This window comes from Cavia porcellus, unplaced genomic scaffold (genome assembly GCF_034190915.1).
Source record: "Cavia porcellus strain 051 isolate PalLab524CR breed Dunkin Hartley unplaced genomic scaffold, mCavPor4.1 scaffold_7, whole genome shotgun sequence".
Classification (NCBI taxonomy): Eukaryota; Metazoa; Chordata; class Mammalia; order Rodentia; family Caviidae; genus Cavia; species Cavia porcellus.
Window position 1 is genome coordinate 54571757 of NW_026947490.1, and position 25614 is coordinate 54597370.

Genomic DNA, 25614 nt, shown 5'->3' on the forward strand with positions numbered 1-25614 from the left:
ACCAAAGTTCTCTTACTGTAACCTTTGTTTGTAATTAATATATATTTTGTCAGAACCCAAAAATACACAAAAAATGATTGCAGCACTGTGATACAAAACAATAAAGAAGATGCACAGTATCTAAAAAACCTTCCTGACTGGTATGAGACAAGAAAGGAGGGTTATTTATTGTGTAGGATGACTTTCACTGTCACTGACTACATCACTGCTGTCAATTGGCTCAAGGGAATTTCCTTCTTTTGCAACTTTGACAAGGTACCTATCTAGTGACTCTTGCTTTTGCCTCATTTTGGGGATTTTGTGGAAATGTGACACTGCATACAATCCTGCAGTGGGGGATTGGCCCAGTTGTGATCGTATGCCATATTTTGACATTACATACTACTCGCATTACAAAACATCACTCATTTATCAAGTTAAAATTTAGAAGTACTTGTTCATCTTGCAAAATACTTGCAGAACAAGTTACAATCCAGGGTTTTACTGTGTATATTTTTTTCTCTATTTGACATTCTGTAAGGAAAATCTTACTCTTCTTGTTACAGTATTTATTTATGTCATCTTGTATTTGTGAATTCCTATGAGTGATAGCAATGATTCATTTCATTATTACTTTTATTTGCCTGTTATACAAAATTTGGTGAAACCTCTTTGAGCTAGCTTCTGTGTCTTTCCTCCTTATATTCCCATAATCATTTTTCCTTGATTTTTAACACAATTAGCTTCTTTTAGAGTCCTTGGTTCCTTATAGTGAAGAATGGTGTTTAGGAATCAAGTCTGAATACCAAGCGTGCTTCTTGCTGTAGGGGTTTTCTGCTTCTGGGCCCTCAGAGAGCAGAACTAGAGAACAGAATATCAGTATATGCATGCACGTCTATGTATGTAAACCTATATTTATTTCTGTGTCTGTGTATTTTGAAAACCATGAGTTCATAGCATAACTATTCCAACCCAGAGTTCATTGTAGATTTTTCTTCACTCAGAGTTTTAAATCTGTTCTCTACTAGTGATAAGCTTGGTTCATCCTGTCCTTGAAGCTGTGTTACTGGAGTAATCTTCTGTAACCAATCTCCTGATTGCTGCTATCTTCTCACTTCATATGGCAAGGATAGCTACCCTGCTTAACTTCATCTAATGATAAATTCATCTAATTCATAAATCATGAAAAAAAGTTCAATTTTTTTATGGTGTAGTAAAGAAAAGCAGACAAATTTGTTTATGGTATACTACTTTGGGTTAATTTGCTTCCTCTATTCTTAGTTTTAATTAGAAACCTATGAGCTCCAAATTAATACTGATTTTTTTATTATTGATGATTTTGCCTTTCTATATAACAAGATATTTGTAAGAGATATTTTAAAAGTTAAATTTAACGAAGCATTTTATGCTGTTTTAACTCTAGTCTTAGTTGTCATTAATATGTTATAAAAAGATAATGAGTTGGGCAGGCAATTGGAAATGCTCTGTACAATGACTTTTTACTTCAAGGCATGTAATCAGTTTTGAATGAATTGCTTTTGTGATACAGAAGTAATACAGAAGTATTCCATAGCTTAGGGAGAACAATGAGAAATGTTTAATGTTTTTAAAGTAGTTCTACTCTGAGTCACCACACTCTTGAGATCTTTTCATTGAACATTATTTATGAAAGAGATATGCCACAGTGTAAATGAATTCCAGAAATCTCGAGTAGTTATTTTGTATGTGAAGATAATGTATATAATGACATTTTATTTGGAAATTATCTAGGTGTGTTGATTAATTTTAAAATGTTAAAGAAATACAAAGTTCTTTTAGTGATTAAAATACTCACTGAAGGGAATATTTGTCTGATAGACTGTTAGGAGAGAAAAAGAGGAATAAAGAAAATATACCTAATATAAACCAGGAAAGAAGGAATGGGTAACAACAACAAAAACAACAAGGTAAATAAAAACTGTGAAATAATCATATAGCAATAAAACAAATATATATCAGTAATGTCAAAAAAGTAGATGGGTTAATTATACCATGATGAAACAGACATTCAGATCCAGATCCTATAATTTCTTTTTAAAGAGACATAACTAAAACTAAATGACATAGAAATAATTAATGAATGTACAAAGATGCACCAGTCAAATGGTACCAAAAAGAAGGCTGGAGTAACAGTAGCTTCTGAGACCAAAAAGGGGAAAAAGTGAATAAAATAGGATAATTTTTAAGTGATAAAGGAGTAATCTGCCAACACAAGTGGCTACACCATAAAAATACAGTTTCGAAATACAGCAAATGATGGAGAAAATAGAGAAAGCATAGAATATGTGAAGCAGGTTCAAAGAGACTACCAGGAAACTAAAAACTCTATCGAAAACTGGCATAACAGCTTGAAAGAAACTAAGGACAGACTATCTGAACTGGAGGGCAGATTTGTAATATGGGAGATTGAAATGAAAAACTTCTTAAAAGTAACAAAGAAACAAACAGCAATAATACAAAGACTAGAAGATGATAAGAGGATCCATAACTTAAGAATTAAGAACATAAAAGAAGAAGTAGGGACACAAACAAATGAACTACAAAAGCTACTCACAGAAATAATCCAGGAGAATTTTCCTAATTTAGCAAAAGGTAAAGATACTCAGTTGTATGAAGCATACAGGACCCCGGCCACCTACAACCCAAACAGAGCAACACCCAGGCATATAATAATTAAAATTCCAGAAATTCAATACAAGAACAGAATATTAAAAGCTGTCAGAGACAAGAAACAGACCACTTACAAGGGAACACCCATCAGAATTACAGCAGATTTCTCTGCACAAACCATAAATCACGAAGAGCGTGGGGGGAAATAATTCAAGCTTTGAAAGATAATAATCTCCAGCCAAGATTGATATATCCTGCACAACTATCCCTGGAAATTGATGGAAAAACAAGGTGCTTCCAGGATAAAGAGGAACTAGGGGAATATGCAACCACCAATTCAACTCTACAGAGAATACAGCAGGATAATCTAAAAAAGAAAAATACAAAGAATCCAGAAATAGTGGCAGAGAGGCCACAATGAATGGAGCAGAAAACAAAATGAAGAAGACAAACTGACAACTAATGACAGAAAAAGAGCTCAACAGAAATGAGGCAGAGAAGATTGGATGATAGGAACAGCTATTTTGGAGAAAATGACGTCTTAATAGGTAATACTGATTTAGTATCATCTTGTTTTGAAGTCTCATCAAGCTTTTGTTCTTCTGTCTCCATTGGTCTAAACAGGTTGTATATTATTGGATTTTATTATGTATGATAGTATAAGCAAAAACTTTTAAAGACAAGGAGATTATACAGAAACCATTGTTCATTTTCTGTTAGTTGATTCTAAATACCCTGTAATGCTGTCATTCTCTTAAATGGTTTTACATTGTTTTGATATATTTGATGCTGCAGTATACGAAGTTATACTGAAAGATTTCAAGGAAAGAGATAATATGGTAACTACTTTTATGTCAGGATTATCTTGTGAAACACTATTTTGCTTAAATGGTTATGTTTTGATCTGCGCTGTTTTGCTGTTATGCCCTCTTTTATCTCAATCTCCACTTCATTATTTACTTTTTTATTTTTATCCTTTTAATTAAGGGAAAAATAAATAAAAAATAGCAGGATATATTATAGTAACCCACTTTGACTGTCTATTATCTTGATTTAAAGCCCTGTATTACTCTCACCATCATGTTTTTGACTGATGTCCCCTATTCTGTTTTGCTTGATAGTACCAGGTTCGAAAGTTTAAGCAACAGCTGTGAAGATAGTGAGATTCATTATGACACCCATTCTCGTTGACTATTATCTACTTTTGAAGACCTATAATGTCTCCAATGTTTTGGTTTTGTCGGTTTTGTTCTTTACTGTTTTGTTCAATTTTATTATAACTGATGATATAGGCAATTCTATTAGAGATAGCGGGAGGCATTATGGTAACCATTGTTGATCACCTTGTATTATGCTTTTGCATTATCTATTATGCCCACCCTTTTGATTTGATTGACTCTGTTCTGTTATGTCACATTTGGTTCTACTCCCTTCCAAAAAAGTAATAAGAACTGTGGGAGCAACAAAACCCAAAATGTGTAATTGTCATTGTACAAAAGAGAGGAAAAGAAAGTGCTCTAGACGATATAACTGCATGTATATTTAAGTGTATAAGATAGATAATGGTATCACTGAGTTTTGTTGGATCATTGAACAGAACTGTTTGCAGTCTCACTGTTGGAATGTCCACTTTACAAGCTTTAATTTTGTGACTTGAACAATTATTTCTAAGATGACAATATGTAATCCATTAACTAGTGATTTCCTACTGTTTTTTTTTTCTGTAAATCTGTATAATTTGTACCCTTTCTCTGCTTTTTTTTTCTCCTTAAATAAAATTAAAAAAAAAAAAGAAATACAGCAAATACTTGTAATTTAAAAGAAGTACTGGTAAATTTTTAATATCAGTGGGAAGTTTTTGTCCTAGTTTTGTTATGTTAGGGGTGGACATAGTAAGCTTGCATTCTATACGAAGCTATATCCCTAGCTCTCACTGAGGAATTTTAATGACCATTCTCTACAGACAAGTTTATATCCTCCTGGTTTTTGTGTAATGAACCCATTGTAAGTTGAAAATATGGTTGATGACAAGCACGAGATCATGAGTTCAATCCCTGGTACCAAAAAGGAAAAACTGAAAAATAAATAAAAATGGAATACATTAAACATACCTCACCAAACACTATAGCTTAGCCTAGGCTACCTTCTTACATGTTCTGAGAACACTTATGTTGGACTACAATTGGACAAAATTACCTGATTCAAAGCCATTTTATATTTCATGTAATTTATTGAAATTTATACTGAAAAAAAAGAAATATTAGTGTGAATACACAAAAAATTATACCAGCAGAGGATGGTAGCACACTTTAGGAAACTGAGGCGGGAGGATCTCCCTAAGTTCAAGGCTAGCCTGAGACTCTGTCACACAAAAAGATTGTAAAAATTGTAAATCAAACCAGCATTAAATTGGGGGCCATTTTAATGGGCATTAATAAAAATGTATAAAGAAAAGCTATCAAAACCTGTGAACTATAGCCAGAATGATTTCTGGAGGGAATTAGTTGGCCTTTAAATACAGACATCACATGGTGAAACTACTGAAATTAAATGAGACAGTTCTTTTAATATTTGCTTATTCAGAATGACTCAAGAAGAAACAATCTGAATAAGCTATAATCTTTGAAAAACCGAGGTGTACCTGGCAAAATGAATTCTCTTCCTTAGAAACCCATTGGTGTACCAAATGAGACACAAGAATCGACTTGTTTTGTTTGGCAAATTTTTAAAAACTTTGAAAGAACAAATAATCCTTTTTTAAAAGAAACACTAGAAAAACTAAGAATTTTAATGGGGCCAGGGTTACTGTGGTAGCTAACTGAAAAGGTGATACAAAATAATTTGATGTCCCAAACCAGCTATAGTAATAGGTAAGAAGTGACTGTGAAAGAGGCACAGCAGAACTTCTTCTGGAAAGATGGAATAAATCTTTTCCCTAACTTTCCTACTAAGTGCATACACTCCTACTAAGTGTACATAAACCAATGGGAACACTCTGAACATGGGAGAGGAAAAGACAAACCTGGGACTTGGGGACTGGAGGAACCACTCAGAAGTGAGTTCTCAGACCTTAGCTTCCCCTTCTATGTCCTAATGTGGTGCTAAAGAAATTGGGAAAGCAGTAGTGGGCATGGGAAAGAAAGTAGATCTCAACAGAAAGTGACTGCTCTTTAGGAGGAGAGGAATAGCTTAGCAAGATGGCAGACTTAGTTAATAATCATTGTACTCTAGTCTGCTGTGGTAGAACAGAACTGAAGCTCCATTCCAGAATGCCTCAGCACAGGTTCACTGGGGAGTTCCAGCTGCCCTGTCAGCAGGCTATAACAAGGCATCCCAGCTCCTGCCGGCATGCTGCCAAGAAAGACTCGGATCCTTGTTCATAGCAGCAGAACTCCTAGAGTGTTAGTAGAGATGTGTGGGAAGCCTCAACTTTCCCTTTGCTTCTCTTCACTGCAGTGTAGTTAGAAAAGGCCCAGAGGAGCATAAGAACATCACTGTCACCTAGTGATAACGTGGCCAACTCTCCCTGCCCAGCAAGAGTAGTAACATTGGAAACCTGGCAGGATGGGCCAGAAGTCCCACTCTTGCCCAGATGTATCAGTAATTTCCCCCCACCTCTTTTGGAGGCCACATTAAGAACCTACCTGACTCTCCACTCTAATGTAGGAGAGCAAGACGCTTCCCATCTGGCCTGCTGGAGTGGAGACAGTGATAAGAGGCCAATTACGATTTAAGTAACATCTAGACTCTGAGAACACACTAAATGTCAGCGTGTTCACTAGTATTAAGCACCCAGAAAATCTCAGCTGAGAAAGAAGAAAAGACAAATAGATGTGACAAACAAAAAATGGTAGGATTATCTGAAGGATTTTAAAACTAACAACGTTCTGTGAGTCATTGTGAACACACTTGAAACAGAGAAGAGAAATCTTCAAAAAGAAATACAAAGCCCCAGTGAAGACATAAAAAATATAAAGAAGTGGAAATTTTAGAACTGAAAATTAAAATAATCAAAAAAATTTTAAAGTCACTGGATACACTCACAGCAGAATGGAGGGAACAGAGTGAAGTGGAAGATGAATTAGACAAAATAGCCCAGTCTGAACAAGCAAGAGAAAATAGAAACTTTGCAGATTTGGCAGAAGACGTAAATTCAACATTTGAAAAATGAAATCTTCCAAATTGATAAAAAAGATTGACTGCAGTTCCTCTCAAAGTCTACAAAAGATCTATTTGAGATATAAACAAGATTATTATAAAAATTAATGCAGAAATATAGAAGAACTAGATACTAACAGTTTTGAAAAGGATGAATAGGAAGAATCTGCTTTCCCAGTTTCAAGTCTTATATAGCTCTAGTTATTAAGCCTACTAGTATTGGTGAAGGAATTGACATACAGATCAGTGGAACAGAATGGAGAGCTCAGAAGTTGACTCACAGCCAACTCTTTTGTGAATAAAGTATGAAAAGTGACTCAGTGAAGGAAAGGAGGGAGAGGAGGAGGGAAAAAGGAAGAAGGGACTTTTGGAAAAATTAATGTGGAAGAAAAGGAGCCTCCATAAACCTTAGAATAAGGGGGAAAATAGAAGAAAATGTTCAGGATATGTTACTTGATGTAAAGTTCTAACATAGCACCAAACATAAAACCCATAAAGGGAAAAAACCAGATAAATTGGCTTTGTTAAAATTACTCTTTTGCCATTATGAAGATGAAAAGACAAGCTGCACAATGGGAAAAATATTTACAAAACACATATATGATCAAGACTGTTACCTACAGTATGTGAAGAACTCTCAAAACTCAATCCTAAAATACCCAGTCCATTAGAAAATAGAATTTGGGGATTTTAAAAAACCCAAGAAGAAGGCCTAGACATTTTACTAAAGAGAATATATAATTAGCAAATAAACACACAAAACATGTTCAGTATTACTAGCTATTTGGTAATTACAAATTGCATGTCTCCATTTGTATACTAACCTCAAAATAACTAGTTACATGATGACCCGTGACAAATTAGTGATTGTCAAGGATTAAGAATAGTCAAGAAGAAGAAGTTTGCCTGTTAAGGGGTGGCAGGATGGAATTCTTCATGATGAGTTATCTTGACTACAGTGGTGATAACATGAATCTACACATGTGATAGTATAGCACTACACAAACGCTTTATACTAGTGGTGGCAAACCTATAGTGCTTGTGCTGCAACTATTGTATCATTGAAAGCTCTAAAAGATTCACCATCATCGCTTTATACCAACATCACGTTCTTTGTGACACGGATATAACCAGCGGGAGAAATTTGTGAAAGTTGCATGGACTCTTGCTTTACAAATTCCTGTGAATTATTTCTAAATAATAAGTCAGAAACAAAAAAAGAGATATTATAATTGCTATAAGTTTTGAAAGAAAGACTTACTTTACAACTGGAGGACTGAAGAAAGATATGAAGCCGTAGTTTCTGAGCCCATTTTTATAGAGTAAGTAAACATTTCTTTCACAAGTTGATATATGGATGGAAGGGCATTTTAGATGGATTGAGGATTACTAAATGTTTCTACGTGTGTTTTTAAGATACATTAATAAATGTCTGATCAGGGGATATAGAGCTCAGAGGCATAAGCGCCTGCCTGGCAAGTGCGAGTTCGATCCCCATACCAAAAAGAACAAATAAATGTCTGATCAATCTGAAGAACATTTTAATTACCTGAGTAGAGGAATGTGTCTTAAGTTTATATGTCAAACAGAATCCTAAGATGCTTGATGCATTGTATTGGCATAAAAATTCAGGAAGCCAGAGTATGTCAGCACTACTAAAGTAGTGACAGAGTTTGAAAAGAGACAGATTTAAAACCAGGAGGGCCGGGAAGAAGCAGAATGGTAGAACACTGACCTAGCGAGCTCACGAGGCCCTGGGCTGGGGCATGGATTGCTGGTGAACTGCAGGGCTACCCAGGGGCCATCCTACTGTGAGATAGAAAGAAGCTGACGGGACAGTCATTGGAACAGATGTTTCTGCCCATTAGAGTGGGTATACAGTCAGTACAAAATAATATTTACAAACGACTATTTATATGAAACACAACCAGGTTGGATGTTAATGATTAGTAAGGTAGAATACATTCTGCCGTCACTTCTACTTACACAGAAAAAGTGTGTTTTAAAATGCTTGTTTATAACCCAATTATTATTGCCCCAATTTCTAATGAGGCACACCAGCTCAAAACTTTGCTTAAAGTGTAAAATCCCTTTAGTACTAATAGTGTTAGCCATGAATTCTGCGTCCTAGAAAAATTCTTACCCCTTTTGGAGAAAAGATCAAGTATTGGGCATTATTTTGAAATATGTGAATTTGAATTTTATCCTTTTAGTTCCTCTTTGTACCTCCATATAATACTGTTTCCTAGTCTTTCTACTTTTTATGACCCTTACTTTATTTACCCCCTAACGTGTACCCCTACTTCAAGTCATCTGCATAGAAGTTATTTCATTACAGCTTTTATTGGACTCTACTCCAATGGAAACAGCCATTGCATCACTAATCAATTTCTTAACCAGTTGTTGGAAGAAAACAATTGTATTGAATCACTTATGCTAAGATATGATTGACCAGCAGTCTCATAAGCCTCTCAGAAATATATTTTCTTTATTTTAATAAAAAGTGTTCCTTTTAGGTTTAGTTTTAACTGAAGTGATTGTTCACTAATATTTCAGACAAAATGAAATGAACATGTGAGACTTTGCAGGGGGAATAATTACATGTACTTTTCTTATTTTGAATAGACTGTGCTTGGGTAGTACAGGGGAGAGAGTAACCATCCCTGCACCAATTCATCTATAGAGGTTTGTGTAGCTTTTCAGTATTTTTTTAAGCCTTTCCTGTGGAATTCCCAGGATACCTACTTAAAGAGTAGCAGAAAGAGATTTTCACACTATAGCAAACTCAGATGCCTGAGTGAGTTCTGTGTCAGAAGAGAAAGGCACCTCATTCTGGTCATAGCACTTTGGTGAGCCATAGCCTCCCCACTCTCTAGAGACTCCCATGAGTCTCTCTGCCTATGCTGGGAGGTAATTAGAGTACAAAGGTACTGCCACTATGGAGTTCCCACCAGTAAGTGGTGATTGTCTGGCCATATTTCCACATCACCCCTGCATAATATATGAAAGACCCAGTTGGCAAAGGAAAGATATTTTCTAAGTGCTACTATGTTAAGGTACAAAAATGCAGGCATATTCTGTACGTACAAGCAGTACTGTACATTAACAATTTTGTGAATATAAAAGGTGGAGTAAAAAACACTTGGTTTCTGTATTCTAGAGCCATTTACTAGGGCTTCTGTTTTCCTAACCACAGTATAACCCAACACATTCTACTTTAAAAACGCATTTGGAATTTGTACTCAGTTCTATAATATACTTCTGCCTATTTTAATATCAAATGAGTTATTACGGATTAAAATCGATGCTCTCAAGGGATATCCCATATTTATCAGGTGACTTCATGTATCCTCTGGCTCCTCTGTATCTTTAAGTCTCTAGGCAGAGAAGACTTTAACACATCTCAGCAACCGTGTGAAAGGAATACTAGCATCACTCTCCATATATGAGCGTTAAGACTCTAGGAAGGATGGAATATGTCTCATAGGCACTAAATGGAAATGTTAAGTTTCTCCCCGAACTTGCTTAGTATTCATTTTATTATTAAATGAAACAAAAAAGCTAGCAGTATAAATAGAATACTGATCTAAGTTAAGGAAGGTTTTTGGTTCTGCAAGTTCCTGACTTACAAGGAAATCTTTCTAAAATATAAAAATTTTGTCTTTCATTTCCTCATGTGTGTCAAGTTTAATTTCAACCTTAATGTTGGGGAAGCTACATATTGTATTTTTTAAAAATTAGATATCTGGCATGCTTGAAGACAGACTTTAAATAAAAGCAAGTTATTAATAGAACAACACGTTTGAAAACTTTCCTTATATCTCGTGTACACATTGTTATATCACCGATTACTGATCTCCTTCTCACTATACTGAAAACAAACCATTTTATTCTGCTGCTTTAGACCCCACTACCCCGCTTTTCCCTGAGTGTGTAACTCATCTGTAATGCCAAATAATAGCCAAGAGCTCAGATTTTGATGTCAGCCAAATCTGATTTTAAACCCCAACTCCAAATTGTTAATATTATATTATGTAAAATGTCCTTTATTTCTTTGTGTCTCAACTTTCTTACTTCTAAAAAGGAGACAATAATAATACCTACTTTATTTTGTCTTTTGTGTATCTTCTCTTGAATTCTCTGTGATGATTAGGATATAATGCCATATTATAATGCCTGAAAGGTTTTACATTGATGATTTACCTTATAAGTTAAATTAAATACATGTTATTTAGTAAGGACAAGCCTATTAAGTGAAATTTATTTGAGAATATTAAGTAATTCCACAGTTTACATTGCCAATTTTTTAAGGATCTATATTCTTTTTTTAAGGATTATATTCTGAATACAGTCTGTGAAATTGATTTGATGGGAGAAGGATATTGTTATCATATGTAGCATTCAACTATTCTGTTAATTTAGTATAAAAATATTTGTATATAATGAATTTCTGTCCTCTCAAAGATACTTTCATACACTCTGTCCTGCTTTTACATTTGCTGTGTTTAAGTAGGACTTTCTCCTTATAGTGTGTGTTAATAACTGGAAAATTCCCTATCAGTAAACTAGCACCATCTTGACAGCCCTGTGTTCTGCTTCTACCTTGCTAATTGTTTCCTTGGGATTATTTGGATTGTGTAGAAAGCTTTTTGCAAATCCTCTTATTACTGGAGTCATTGTTGCCAGCAGGAATAAGATTAAAGGTGCTTAAGTCTGTAGAGTTGTTTCTAATTTGTACGTGTCATTTCAGTGGCATTTCAACAGAACTCTGTCCCCTGTCCCTCCTTTCTCCCCTGGTACTATCTCAAGTTAGGTCCAAGAAGCCAAGCCATTGGAAGAAATCTCATTTTATGCTCCTAATTATTATGCTGGCACTCAGGAGATAATTTTTCCCTTCATGCACTGCCAATTAATATGCAAATGAGCTGATAAATATTTATGCAGTGATTTAAATTATGCAGGGAGTGCTTTCAGTGTATTCTGTAAATGAATTGTTCATGGACTTCAAAGTGCTGGCTGCTGTGCTAACGAGGAGAGATTTGCATAAGGCCCTAATCACGCGCATACTGATTAAGCTTCATTATGGAAACTGCCAGCTGCAATCTTTGTTTCTATTTTATTACAAAAAGGGGAACTTTTCATGCTTCAGTTGCCTTGACAATGTCAGTCCTAGCTGGTAGGAGAGACTAAAACTCCTCTGAACAACTGAAGTTTCCTTATTCAGTTGAAGATTGCTATGGTGTAACTGAAGTTGTATTTTACTTCTCCTGTTAATCCACTTTCCACTCCCCCACTCTTGTTCTCTGAAGAACATACTGCAGATTTGTTAGAAATAGTAGTACCTTCTTTCCCCACCCCAGACCGATACCTGTTTCTTCCTTGCTTTGGACTATCTTCACCTCTAGAAGATTTCACAGCAATGCTGGACTGCAGTGACTATGTTCTAGGTGGGTACCAGCTCAGTTCGTTCTTAGAGCTTTAATATGGAAATAGCATGTGGAGGGTTGACTATGCATAAATGCTTAATCACATATGCAACCAGCTCTGGGGAGGGGGAGAGGTGGATTGATCAGGGAAGCAGGAAAGCATTTGCACAGCACAGGCATACAGAGTTTGCTGTAGGTCTCTCTCTACAACCAGCTCTTCTGGTTGAGGGTGCAGTATTTTCAGTAAATAGTGTGAATTTAGAATTTGGCTTCAATGGAGGACATTTTTGCTTTTTGGAAATTTCTGTGAAGAACATTTCATTTCAGCTCTAAGAACATTTTAAATCAAACAAAGTGTAAACTACTTAAATAATATGTACATATTGACAAAATGATTTTGCATACTCAATGAGAATGACTCATACAAAAATGCTCAGTGAAAAATAAAGTAGGACCATTGTGCAGAATTGTTCCTATAAATATTAATACAGAGAGTAATTGCAGTGGTGACTAAATGTGTTGATCGAGTTCTACATTTTAGAAATTACTTGCTGTTTTCAAATTTTGTCTAAGATTAGCCTTCATTTTTACTTTCAAAAACCAACTATTTTCTTCAGAATACTAAAGTTTTAATATTGGAAAGCCAATTTTGAGCATTTTCCCCATAGAATAGCAAGCCTTTTAGAGAGAGAAGTGTCCTATTTGAACATATAAACTGTCTTTGGTGACTAAAATAGATCGAGACACTTTGGTAGTTAGACATAGGATGGTCCATGATGGCCATATTTTGTATGAAGTTTTGTTTGTTTGTGTGCAGAATTACTGAAACTTTTTAGATCACTGTAGTCATCAGGAAAGGCAAATAATCTGAACTCCAGGAGTTAACTATTTTAAGTCTAAAACTTGCAACTTTTCCCCTTATGTGTCATTTTCTTCTTTGAAAACTGAGGCTGCCATCTGTCACTTTCCCAGTTGCTGAGGATGAAGTACAGTAAATTGGTAATTCTGGAAATGTTTAAATTCGTATGCAAAAGGCCTGGCCTAAACCAAGATAGTAGAATACTGTGCACCACAGTAAAAATCACTATATAAAGTGTAATTGACAACAAATTGATGTCAGAAATTTGGTAACAACTTGTAGACTGCATATTTTGCATTCATTATGTGAAATCAGTCCAGAAAGACCTGTATTTTTTTATATTGCCCCGACAGAAAAAAAGTTAGATATCAAAAAGAATTTGTTTTTGTACATTTAGTACATGTCTTTTACATTTAGTAAGTTGAAAATGCAGGTAATGAAAATATCTATGGTGAATAGTTTTAATATTTGTTGTACACTTTGAAATTATGCTATTTATATCATTGAAATAGTATTTTCATCATTGTACTGTTAATCAGATTTTTATTTTATTGTTTTCTGTATAAAGTAATTTTATTAAGCTCCTTTGATTCACTTGACAGTTTTGCAGATTTCCATAAAATACTTCTAAAATAATTTCTGATTTACGGATGTAGAAATTATATGAATTATGCAAGGTCAAGGTTATAACTTACTAAGAATTATTCTTGCTTTGTGCCTGCCATGACCATATAAGTGAAAAAATTGTTACCTGTTTTTGAATATTAACTGATTGACTCTTTTCTGCTTTTCTACAAAAGTCATTCTAAAGGAAGCATTAAGCTTTTGTACAGATTTATTCTACCAAATTGTTAACTTTGTTAACTTTCATAAAAGTTTGGGCAAGTCATTTAGAAAGCTGATTTTCACTAAGTTGTACACCTGTTCCTTTCAAACCTAAGTATGCTTTCAGATGGTATGTAAATTTTTCTGGACAGTGTCGGAAGGAAGTTATAGAACTGTCCTTATTTATGATCAAAGACCTAAAAATTTTAAGCCTTCGAAAATCTGAAGAATGAGCTAAAGATAATGATAGAACTGCCTAAGCCTGTAAGACAAGCCATCAGTTATAAAACTTAACTATGTTAGATAAGCTGTCACAGTTTCTAAATGAAAGTGCAATTTATGTAAGAAGGATTCCTGATTTTTTTCTATATCTCTTAAGCATATAGATAATACAGCTGTGGCCAGTATGTTTGAGATTTCTAATGATTGTTTTGATTTTCTAATGTAAATCATTTATATTTTCTGCTGAAGAAAAAAATATGGACTTTCATTAAAAATCAAATATGGTACAGTTTTAAATGTTCTTTATTAATAAGTATTGTTAAACAGTTCTTAACTTGAAAGAAAAAGGCAGAACTTACTTGATAATTAACATGTTTATAAATATTGTGTTTGCTTTTATAGTAGATATAGTACAAGATATATGTCTTATCTTTATCTTTTTCACTACTTTCAGAAAAAAATAGTGTTGCACTTGCCTCAGATGTATATTTATGGGATGCCTACTAGAGCTTGATAAAAATGTTTCATTATGGAAATAAACCTTTATTAAATAGATAGCACCAAAATAGGTAAACTCAAATTTAGAAGATTTATTTGGGATATCAAGGTAGTATAATTTTTAAATGGATGTGATTGTGACTCAATGTTGAAATTATTAGAGATATCTTTTACACTTTCAGGTACAACTTCTTGTACTGGTTTATAATTTAGGTATGCATTTCACATAATCTCATTTTGACTTTTACTTTGGTTGAATAGGAAATAAAACAAATATTTCTCTTAAAATATTTTTTTAGTCTATTAGATTGAGTTACTATCCCAACTATTATAAAGTTATAAATAACGAGTAAATTTGCTTATGGAAGAAGATACTTCATTTGGAAACAATGGAATTTTGTTTTGTTGTGTTTTTACTTTTTCAGGTGCTTCCCCTTCCCAGTTTTATTATTTTAGCATACACGTAATATATAAAGTGCTTATTCTTTCTGCCTGTCAAACTCTTAATACTTTTTTTTAGGTAAGAGTTCTGCTTTAAGGTTAGGGATTATTAGAAGAATCTTAAAATCCTTTAGAAAGATCATTTGTGAATAACTTCAGAAATCCACGTCTGCAGAATCCTGGATTTCCTTTAGGCCAACTTTTGTAATTTTAAAATATTATCCTGACACATATGCAGTTCCTTAAATCATACGATAATATTAGTTAACTCTTTCCTCTGCCACAGCTATCATTTACCTTATCCTTATCCCTAGTTTTCAAAAGTCCTTATTTCTGATTGATTTCAGACTCAAGAATGAACAATTCGTCAGAAGCCAGTAAACCATCTATGGAGAGTGCAGATGGCAGCACGGGTAAGGCTAGGTTTTCCAGCTTTTTAATACTCTATAATACAGTTAAAAAGAAAGAAATTTTCAACTAGGATACATATTTGGCAAATGCAAAACAACTGCATACTGAGTTGTCAAATATGATTTAGTACAGGAATCAGAATTATATTTATTTAATATTATCTAACTTTTTCTCTTTGAGGGGGGCAGGTACTAGGAATCGAATTCATGACTGTATGCTTGCAAGGCAGGCGCTTATACCACTGAGCAAAATCCCCAGCCCCTATCTAACTTTCTTCTGCAGATTGTTTCATCTTTCTACTTCCATCTAGCAGAGCAACTACAGTGTAGTTATGGGAATAATCCAATGGGTCAGATAGTTGTGAGCATAAGTTATGAATTGTCACATAGTAACTGTGTGACTTTAAATAATTTCTCCAATATCTTTGAAACTTAATTTATTCAATTATAAGATGAGACTACCTCATAGAACATTATGAATATTAAATGAGATAACAGTACTAGCTACAAAGTAACCATCTAGTTAAAAAGTTTCTCTTGTCACAGATAATAATCAAAATAGTAACCTGACCCATGCCACATTTGATATAAATTAATGTTTATAAACATGTACTCACTTCTATACATTCTTTTACTTCATTTTTTTATTTAAATTGGGTTAAACTTTTATCAGGAGAATATCATCATATCAATGAGAAAATTAAAGACAAGTACACCCATAAGAGACAGGTACATCCATAAAAAGGACAATTTGTCTCCACAGATCATACCAGTAAGTTTGTGTCATGCTCAGGAGAAAATTATTGTGTATCTTTATCATTTTCCAGAGGTGATATAAGGGCTTCTTAGTTTCTGGTGGAGGCATAAATTAAAACAGTAAACCATATTAAGAAGAGAATCGTGAGTCAGTATCTAAAGTGAACTAGATATGTTTTTACTTGTAGAGAATGTTCATTCTTTGTCATTTTAAAATGTGTACAGCTAAAGAAGATGGTGCAAATGAGATCACTGTTGAAACTTTGTTTCCTTCTAAGACTGGCTACAACCTTTTAATTTGTAGTAGGTGGATGAGTTAAATCAATATAAATTTCTTGGCTGCTTATTTCTTATTATAAATTGTATTGTACCTGGAGATACTTATTAATCTTTTTACCTCTAAAATGTCCAGTACATATGATTTTCTGTGAAACTGTGAGGCTTACATGTTCAGCCTGTGTATTAACCATTCTCTGTCCCTCTGAATGAAGCTAAGCCACCTGTCTACTATGCTGTCTTCTAAGAAGGGTGAGGTAGACTGAAGTGGGGAGGGGAGTGTTGTATTTGTCTGAGTGCCAGTTTTCTTCCTAACATTTCTGTGTCCCATTTGAACTGAATGTTTCTTTATTTTGTAGTTAGTGCAGGTGGTACAGCCACTGCCATAGCCACTGGGCTTGTTTATAGGGACCGAGCAGTCGATCACATTGGAAAGCTGAGGAGAGTAAAAAGGACACGCGTGCCTAAAGAACAGCTTACAAGAAAAAAGAGACTTGGGGCCAGGGCTATAGCTTAGCGGCACGGCACCTCCCTGGCAAGCACAAAGTCCTAAATTCAATTCCGCATTCCCAAGAAAAAGAAGAAGAGACAAACTCACTCACAGAACAGTTAGATAATACGGAAATATCCACTATGTCAACTCTTTGGGAATCCTCATACTTATTTTAACCCCACAGTTTTCAATAATTACAATTTATTGAGCTCCTACCACATTTAATAAAACCCCAGTCATGTTTTTTTAACCCTAACCACTGTACACATTATTTGATTTCAATTTAAGTTCTTATGACAAGTTAGATATTTTTTTAAGGAATAGAAAATTGCAGCACAAAACCAGCTAGTAAGTAAAGACAGGTTTGAAATTTGCACTCTCTATGTAATTTTTCTCATGAGCTGCAATAAAAATAAAACAAAATATAAGCAATGCCTTGTGTGTGTTCAGCCCTAAAGCTATTTTACAGAGTTATATAAGATAAAATCTGAGCACTTTGGAGGCCAGAATAGGAAGATCAAAAGTTTGAGGCCTACTGGACTTGATGGTATATGCCTATAATCTCAATATTTGGGAAACTGAGACAGGAGGATTACCATGATTTCAATGCCAGCCTAAACAACCCAGGGAGACCCTATTTCAAAAAACTAAAAGAAAAAGAGAGAGAGGGACAGAAAAAGTTTGAGGTGCTACAAAAGCACCTGGGCTACAAAAGCAGCAATCTGTCTCAAGAAAAGGATAAATTCTGGCTGGAACATTTATTGAAACAGTTTTTTCTTGCCCTTTTTTAATATGGAATGATTGGCAGGCTTGCTGTCATCATAGAGCTGGACATTACCAGTTTAGACAGTTACTTTTCAATGGCTTTAAAATTTAAAGATCAAGAACTGTACTTTTTAGACTTCTTTACTTCCATCACCAGTGATAGCTGTGGGTTTCCTCTTTTTTCTATGACACATCTTTGTAGTTTTTTCATAAGAGTTATTACTAATGCAGTAACATAGCTGGATCAAATGTAAAATGATCAACTATCCGAACTCTGAAGCAGGACTGTTTGTCTACTGCAGTATTTGTTGCTGTAGTAAAATTAAGAATGACCTCCATTTTATGGACCTGTATACTCACTTCAGTATAACAGAACTCTTGACCGCCAGTTTCTCACATGCTAGGGATCTTTTTCTTAGCACCTCTCACTGATGTCAGTTTGGAATAAACCATATTTTCCTGACGTGTTTACAGCTGTAATGATTATGATTTGTAAGATTTCTAAGAACAGTAGTATTATTTAAAATTATATTGACATATTACTTCCTTTCCTTTCTCCTACCGATGATTTATTTAAGAAACCAAATTGGACAGAGCATTTTTATCAGAGCCCTTATATGCTAACAGAATATCTGCAGTTCAGTCTTGTTCAAGTTTGCCTGTTCTACAGTAAAATATTACTGTTGGTGTTATTAGATACAATACAAAAAGATGGGAAGCTCAACCCTCCTTTAAGAGAAAAGACACTGGTAACTGATTCTGGATAGAGCAGAGAGGGAAAAGTGTCATGGTGGCATTGACTAGATGTTTCTTTGAGGAAATTTGAGTATGATTATTAGACTGAGAGGAAGGAACCATCAAGAAAAAAGACAGTGAAGAAAGAAAAATAATTGATGGAACCAGGTAAAGGAAAAAGACTGGTATGAAAAGAAAGAATAAAGGATTAACTTTGAAAGTGAGAGAAGTATGCCTGTTTTACTTACTTTTCTCTGGTTGCTGAGGCAAAACTGTCTGATACCCAAAACTAAAGAAGGAAAAGTTTATTTAGCTCACAGTTTGTGGAGGTTTCAGTCCATTATCAGCTGGCTCCAGGGCAGGTTGGTGTGGCAGAGGGCAATAATTCATGACAGCAGAGGACAGTAAAACAGCAAGAACAAAAAGGCAAAAGGGAGGAGCAAGCTAATTCCAATCAGTGACCTAATTTACTACCCCACACCTTTAATCCTAGTACCACACACCCTAGATCTAGCCAGCTCCAAAGAAACCCAATATATGAGTTCACAAGGCTTTCAGGGAAAGCTGCACACAAGCTGTAACAGTAATTCAATATGTCATTGGAAGTGCCTGAAGTATTTGCAGAGTCTCAGGAGCATGATGAAGAGTATATTACTATGTTCTTGATGGCCTGAAAGCAAATACCAAACACCTATAGGAAAGACAGACCTTCCACTAATGTTTGATTTGGTGTCAGTTACAGGATATAGTTTCTAAGAGCTTCTGACCACTACATTATTGAGAAACTTGGCCTGGTACCACCCAATTGTGTACATGGGTCTTTAAATTTAAGTGTGGGAGGGAGAGAAGGGATCTGTAATTACCAAATCTATAAAAATAGTGACATCTGAATTATGATTTATACTTTTGCTAAATGAGTAAACAGTTTTACCAAGAGATAACCTAATAACAAATTTTAAACTTTAAAATCAATATACATTTTTATTCGTTACTAGTAGAAATGTAGAACACTAATGAGAGATTTGTTTCTAAAAGGCTGCTTTAGGCACAGATTATCAGAGATCAACTATAATGTTATACTTTTTACCTTAGATGGCAGCTTAGTTTTATATTATGTCACTTTTTTATATAATTTTTTCCCAATGGGAATAAAAGGCTTTAATATAAAAGAGTTTTCCAGCTATGTTATGCTTACATCATGCTTGCAGCAAAAACTACACTCCATTACTCTTTCAATTAGATTTACTATGTAGCATCCTGGCCTACAGCAGAAGCAGCAGAAACTGGGGGTCAAATTTAATGAGCTATTAGGGGAGAAGGAGAGGAAGTTGAGAGGGAGTAAAAAGGAAAGAAGGAGAAGGTATGATCTAAAATATCCGTATTTGGCATGGGATTAAGATGGAAGTGGTGCATTCGTTCTCTGAGTAGAGTTCAAGAGAGGAGTAGATTTGACAATGAGGTGATGCATTTCAGTTCTGAAAATGTTAGAGAGATATGGGAGTCCTTAACAGGAAGAAGCACCTGGGAACAGCAAAGAATAAGTCAGGAAAAAGACCAAGGACAGAGCCCTTCTATACCTTTGAAGGGACTGATAGAGGAAAGGGGCCCAGACACTGTTCCGTAAGATGACCATGAGCTGCAGGTGGCTGTTCAAATTCCTTCCAGGCCAGGTAGTGCACACCTGTAATCTCAACATTTAGGGAGGCTGGGACAAGAGGATTACAAATTTGAGCCAGCCTAGGACATTTAGCAACTTAGAAAAATCCTGTCTCAAAAAAGGGCTGAACTGTAACTCACTTCAAAGTCTCTAGCCCTCAGGTCAGTCCTCAGTGTCACCCCTTCCTGTAAAATGAAATTACATAAAATACAAATTCGGTTCTTTAGTAACCCTAGGTACATGTTTAATGCTTAGTGGCTACTACATTGGTTGCATGTATATAGAACATCCCATCATCATCAAAATGTCTGCCAAAATTGAGTAAGACAAACTAGCCACAGAAATCAAAAATAAATCAGACAGCAAGTTTGTGCATAGAAGTGGTATTCAGTGGTCAGGAGTTGAGACACGGGAGGCTCAAAATGGGAGCCTTGGATTTGACAGTTAGTTACTAGGCATTTTAAAGCATTTAGATAAATGGTGGGAAGGAAATTGTGTGGGATAGTGTAGTGAATGAATAATTGAGAAAAGGAGATGAGAAATACAGGTAACTTAAATGAAAGCTCTGTCACAGGCTTATACAGCTAGTGGTTAAAAGCTCAGACCCTGAAACCAAACCACCTGTGTCCATATCCTGGTTCTATCGCATACTTGTTATGTTACCTTAGGTAGTTTCTTTCTGTTCTACAATTGTCTGCAAGATAGGTGTAAACAATAACGCATCTCACAGTATTGGTGTATGGTATATAAAGAGCAAGTACTATTATGAGTTATATAATGACAATGTTAACTAAAGAGAAGGGAAAAAATGAAAGAGGAGGTTAGGAAGGTTCTCACAGTGGAGCAATTTGGGTATATTTACATTCTAAGGAAAGGCATGAGTAGAGAGCCAGGGTAAAGAAAAGACACAAGTCATAAGCTAGAGTTCCTGAGAAGGTCTCCAAGCACAGGTGAATGAAGTAGCCTAAAGTAGAAGCCCTTTTACATTAAAAAGGGGGACACTAAAGTAGGTAAAAATATCGATCACTTTTTAGGTGAAAGGAAGTGCTCTAGATGGATTGGTAGGAGAGATAGGAGAGACAATCAGGGATTTTTTTGTGAAACTGGAAAACTACATCAGGAGTAGAGTACAATAGAGACCGAGAGTAGGCAGCTCATCCAGGTACAAAACAATGTAAGAAGGTTTTTAACTCAATGTAAGAAGGATTTTAACTCAAGCTAAGAACACTGATGTCACGTACAATCAGAAGGCAAGGACTTATGCTGAGTGTTCAGGGGCAGCTTTGTGTTCCTGAAGAAGGCAAGAGGATCACAGATTATAGGAAAAGATGAGCAGGGGCCACTCATGCCAGGTTTGAGAGACTAGAGAGAGAGAGGAGGAAGCTGGGCAAATGCTGAGTTCTGTGCCTATGGAAGTATAAAAAAGATACTAGGATATTACAGTGAAGACTTCCTGTCTAGTTTGTTGTTTTGATTTGGTTTGGTTTGGGGCTTTTTGTTTATTTGTTTTTGATTCTCAGTATATTCCCATTTGTGTAAAATGTTTGAAATTATTTGAAAAAATGATCTCAACAGCTAAGTCACAAAGTCATTTATTTTTCTAGAATAGTAAAGTTAATAAAATCTGCTTAATAGAACCTTCCCTCCAGATAGATTTAACAGTTTAATGAACATTAGAAATCTTTACATGATATGCAGTCACCTACAAGATGATACAGAAAACGGTTTAAAAATATACCTACTATTATTTAGGAAGTAAAGGCTAGTGATCATCCATCCTGTAGATGATCTGGCTGTGTCATCAGTTTTTGATTATACCTTTTTCTCTTGCAGTAGCATATAATCTTTCTGTTGCATAAGTGATTCTCTTTTTAGACTTCCATTGTCCCAAATTCCTCCTGCTAAATGGTAGCTCAGGTGGAAAAAACCACCCCCCACACAGAAATGAGCAGAAACTTAATTTTCCTAGAAGACCTTTCACTCTTATTTAGCTCCCATAGTTGCTTGACTTCTATGAACTTTATTTGGAATTTGTGCTTATTTATCATAGTGATTTAGTGAGAAGCACAGCTATTGTCATAATTTCTATACCTGAAACTTAAGCTGTCATTGACAGATTTTCCATGATTGCTTTAAGTTTACTAATAGAAATCTGTGAATAATATGCTGCTTTATTATATAGGTTTAAATTAAGTAGTACATATAATGATTTCATTACAGAGTAAAATATAATGCTATATAAAATACAGCTGTTGCATGATGAAAATAGTCTTTGTAAACCCCGTGTGCCAAAATTTCTCATTTCTTCATTCAAGGAATTGTTTTTCTGTGTTTTCACACAGTCTAACAAGTAAACCTTTCATGGTACTTGACCTTTAATGCATGGTCAGATAAGGCTGCCTGCTATGAAGCAGTAAGGCAATAACTGTCAGATTTAGCATAATATTTTCAAGGTTAATCCACTTTAAAGCATGTATCTGTATTTCATTCCTTTTTATGACCAGATAACATTCCATTATAGGGATATACCACAGTTTATACCCATTTATCTGTTGGACATCTGAGATTTTTCTACTTTTTGACTACTGTGAATAATGCTGGTATGAATATGTATGTCCATAGATTTATCTGAGTACATGGTTTTCATTTTTTAGTAGTAGAACTGCTGAGTCATATATTAAGTCTGTGTTTGACTTTTTAAAGATCTGCCATGCCATTTGCCATAGAAACTGATAACTTCACATCTTCACAATGTTCAAGACTTCTAATTTCTCTGTATCTTTGCAGGCACATTCTTTTCTTTCTTTAACCTAGATTGCAGCCATTGTAATGGATTATGTATGTAAGAACTAACAAATCTTCTTATTTCTCCAGGAAATAATAACATTACAAACTGTAATCTGTGTTTTATCTATGAGAATTTTTCATACATCTCTCTTTGCATCATGGCCAAAATTTCTTGTCAGAATAAGATGAACAGTGGGTAATTAATTAAGTGTATTATGGCTGAGCCATTAGCTTTTTCTTGGTGGTTCACTCCATTCTGTTACCTCTTCCACATTTATAATCTCATCTCTTCCTCTCCTTAGCCACACTGAATCTCTCAAAGCATCTTGTATTTTTCTTAGAGCAAGTGCCATATTCTGCTTGAGAGCACTGACAGTACCCCTCTTTCTTGTGTGTCTTTTTTTTCTGTAGTACTTGTCTTTTGTGTTACTTGTTTTCTTATCCATCATGTGTATCTAATTGTGAATTCCTTGTGGTATGGAAACTTAACTCGTTTTATCTTTTTAATCCTAGATCCGGGCTGGGGATTTAGCTCAGTGGCTTAAGTGCCTGCCTGGCAAGCACAAAGTCATGAGTTCAATCCCTAGTACCAAAAAAAAAAATCCTAGAACCTGTTGGTATAGTATGTGGTACTTTTGTTACAGAAATTCTTGACGTTTTTCTTCCTCTTTCAACTTTTAGATTCAACTGTAATGTCCATTAGATTCAACTGAAATGTTATCTCTAGGAAACTTCCCTGACATTTTCCTTCTCCCTTTCTTTCTGAAGTTCCATTTCAATGTTCTGGCAGTACTGTGTGTCTATCTGTTGTGTTTTCCATTTGGATGTGTATGTTTATGAACTGGCATGTACAGCCATTACCTGTACACCCTATTTGATTTAAACGTGACCAGACTCTACTTGCCTTTCTTCTCTGTTTCCCTATTACCCAGTATTTTTCATTTCCCCACACTAGAATAAAAGATCTGTGAAGATAAAATTGTCCTCTTCTTCACTACTGTACTTTAAAACAGTGTCTACTCAGTAAGTAGATACCCAGTAAGTATTTTTTGATGAATGAGTAAATCTGAAAAGTACTCGCACAAAGGCTGTCACTGTGTTCATTTTTATAACCTCAGCTTCTGATGTCAGTGCTAAGTATTTGTTGAATATATCTTTATTTTCTTACAGAAGTTTCTTTTTTATGTGGTACTGTTTTTCACTTACTGTTGATTTTTATACTGAAATAATTTCATAATAATGGGAAGAAATTATATAATTAAAGAGTTGACTCACTAGAAATAGATGATCCAGTCATAAGCCTTTTATGCATGTAAAAGTTGATTCCCCTATTCCTTTTGTGCTTCCCTCCCTCATGGGTCTCCTCTCCTGTTAATATATTTACAGTGAATATTCAGAGGATACAGATTCCATTCTCATTTATAACGAACTGTCCTCCCTCTGCAAAAAATAAATGCACTCCCAAATTAAAATCAAGCAACTAAATCTGTGTGCTTTAAAGACGTGATCACTGTAGAGACAACATTAAAAGAAAAATTGAAAGGAAGCCAAATTTAGGAAAGGTGAAACTGAACAAAAATTTAAGTTATCACTTTATAATGATAGAGAATTTCAAAAATATAGGATAATGTGTTCTCTGTAAACATTTTGACATATATTTTTCTATTTGGAGACTTTTTTTTTGCCAAAGTTACTGTTATAAAATGCAATAATATTTTTCATGAGCTATAGAATTTGATTTGGTTCCTTTTTAAAATATCTATTTCATGTAAAAGAATTAAAGCTAGGAAACAACCTGTGAGACAGAAACCCAAGGCCCCAAAATTGTAATATCTCATCATCTGCTTATGAGTCCACTCTTGCCTTCCATTATTGAGTAATTTCTTAATTGATAACTTGTGACTAAAAATTGACTTGAACTCCTTGATCCCAGGATAATATGCAAAAAGAGTAATTGAAAGAGTTGAGGGAGATAGGTAAGGGATTGTGAATTTCTGTCTGAGCTCAGTTACTTATTATTTCTGTATATTACTTGGTTTTCTTATTTGTAAAATAAGAAGATTGGTTAGTTTTTTAATGGTTCCTTTTTATTTTATCTTATTCAAAATGTCACATAAATGAAATCATCCAGATAGAGCCTTTGAAGTTTACTTTCACCAACCATACTGTGTTTGAGATTCACCCATGTTGTATATATGTTAGCTCAATTCTATTTCTCTTCCTCCCTTCCACCAAACATTGGAAATATACCAAATAGTTATTTATAGTAAATGGGAGATACAGACTATTGTTTGGGAGCAAGAGATGAGAAACAAGAAGAAAATTGCCACCTGAGTTGGGTGCTGAACAATGCTTAAGTGCCTAAAATCTATGCAAAGCTGAGTAGTATGATCTACTCGTACAGGGAGGAAATCTTTGCCTCTTGGACCCTTGACTGCTGGCTGTGAAGGGAGAAACAGAACTTCCTGGGGTCTGAGGACTTCTTAAACTCCATAAAAATCTACCTGTCTCACCTGGACCTTAGCTATATAACAGGTACTACCCTTGGATTTGCCTCTTAATTTTATTCAGTGTATTCTTCATTGCATATTCCTAGATCTGTTCTGCTTTACTTTGTTTTTGTTTGTCTTATTTTGTGGGTTTTGTTTTAATTTTTTGGTCATACTGGGGATTAAACC

At 34.8% G+C, this 25614-nt stretch overlaps 1 protein-coding gene across 5 annotated transcripts in view; it reads left to right on the forward strand.

Moving 5' to 3' along the window:
• The window catches only part of Pou2f1 (POU class 2 homeobox 1), a 173561-nt gene that overhangs the window by 90105 nt on the left and 57842 nt on the right, over positions 1–25614 (forward strand). For 3 of the 5 annotated variants that reach the window (XM_013151222.3, XM_013151223.3, XM_063253602.1), the window contains one exon: positions 15405–15470. In XM_013151222.3, the coding sequence (XP_013006676.1) occupies positions 15405–15470 (66 nt within the window). Of the gene's footprint in view, positions 1–11210; positions 12234–15404; positions 15471–25340; positions 25472–25614 lie in introns of those variants that run through there. The other 2 variants (XM_063253603.1, XM_003468675.5) reach the window with 2 other exon arrangements.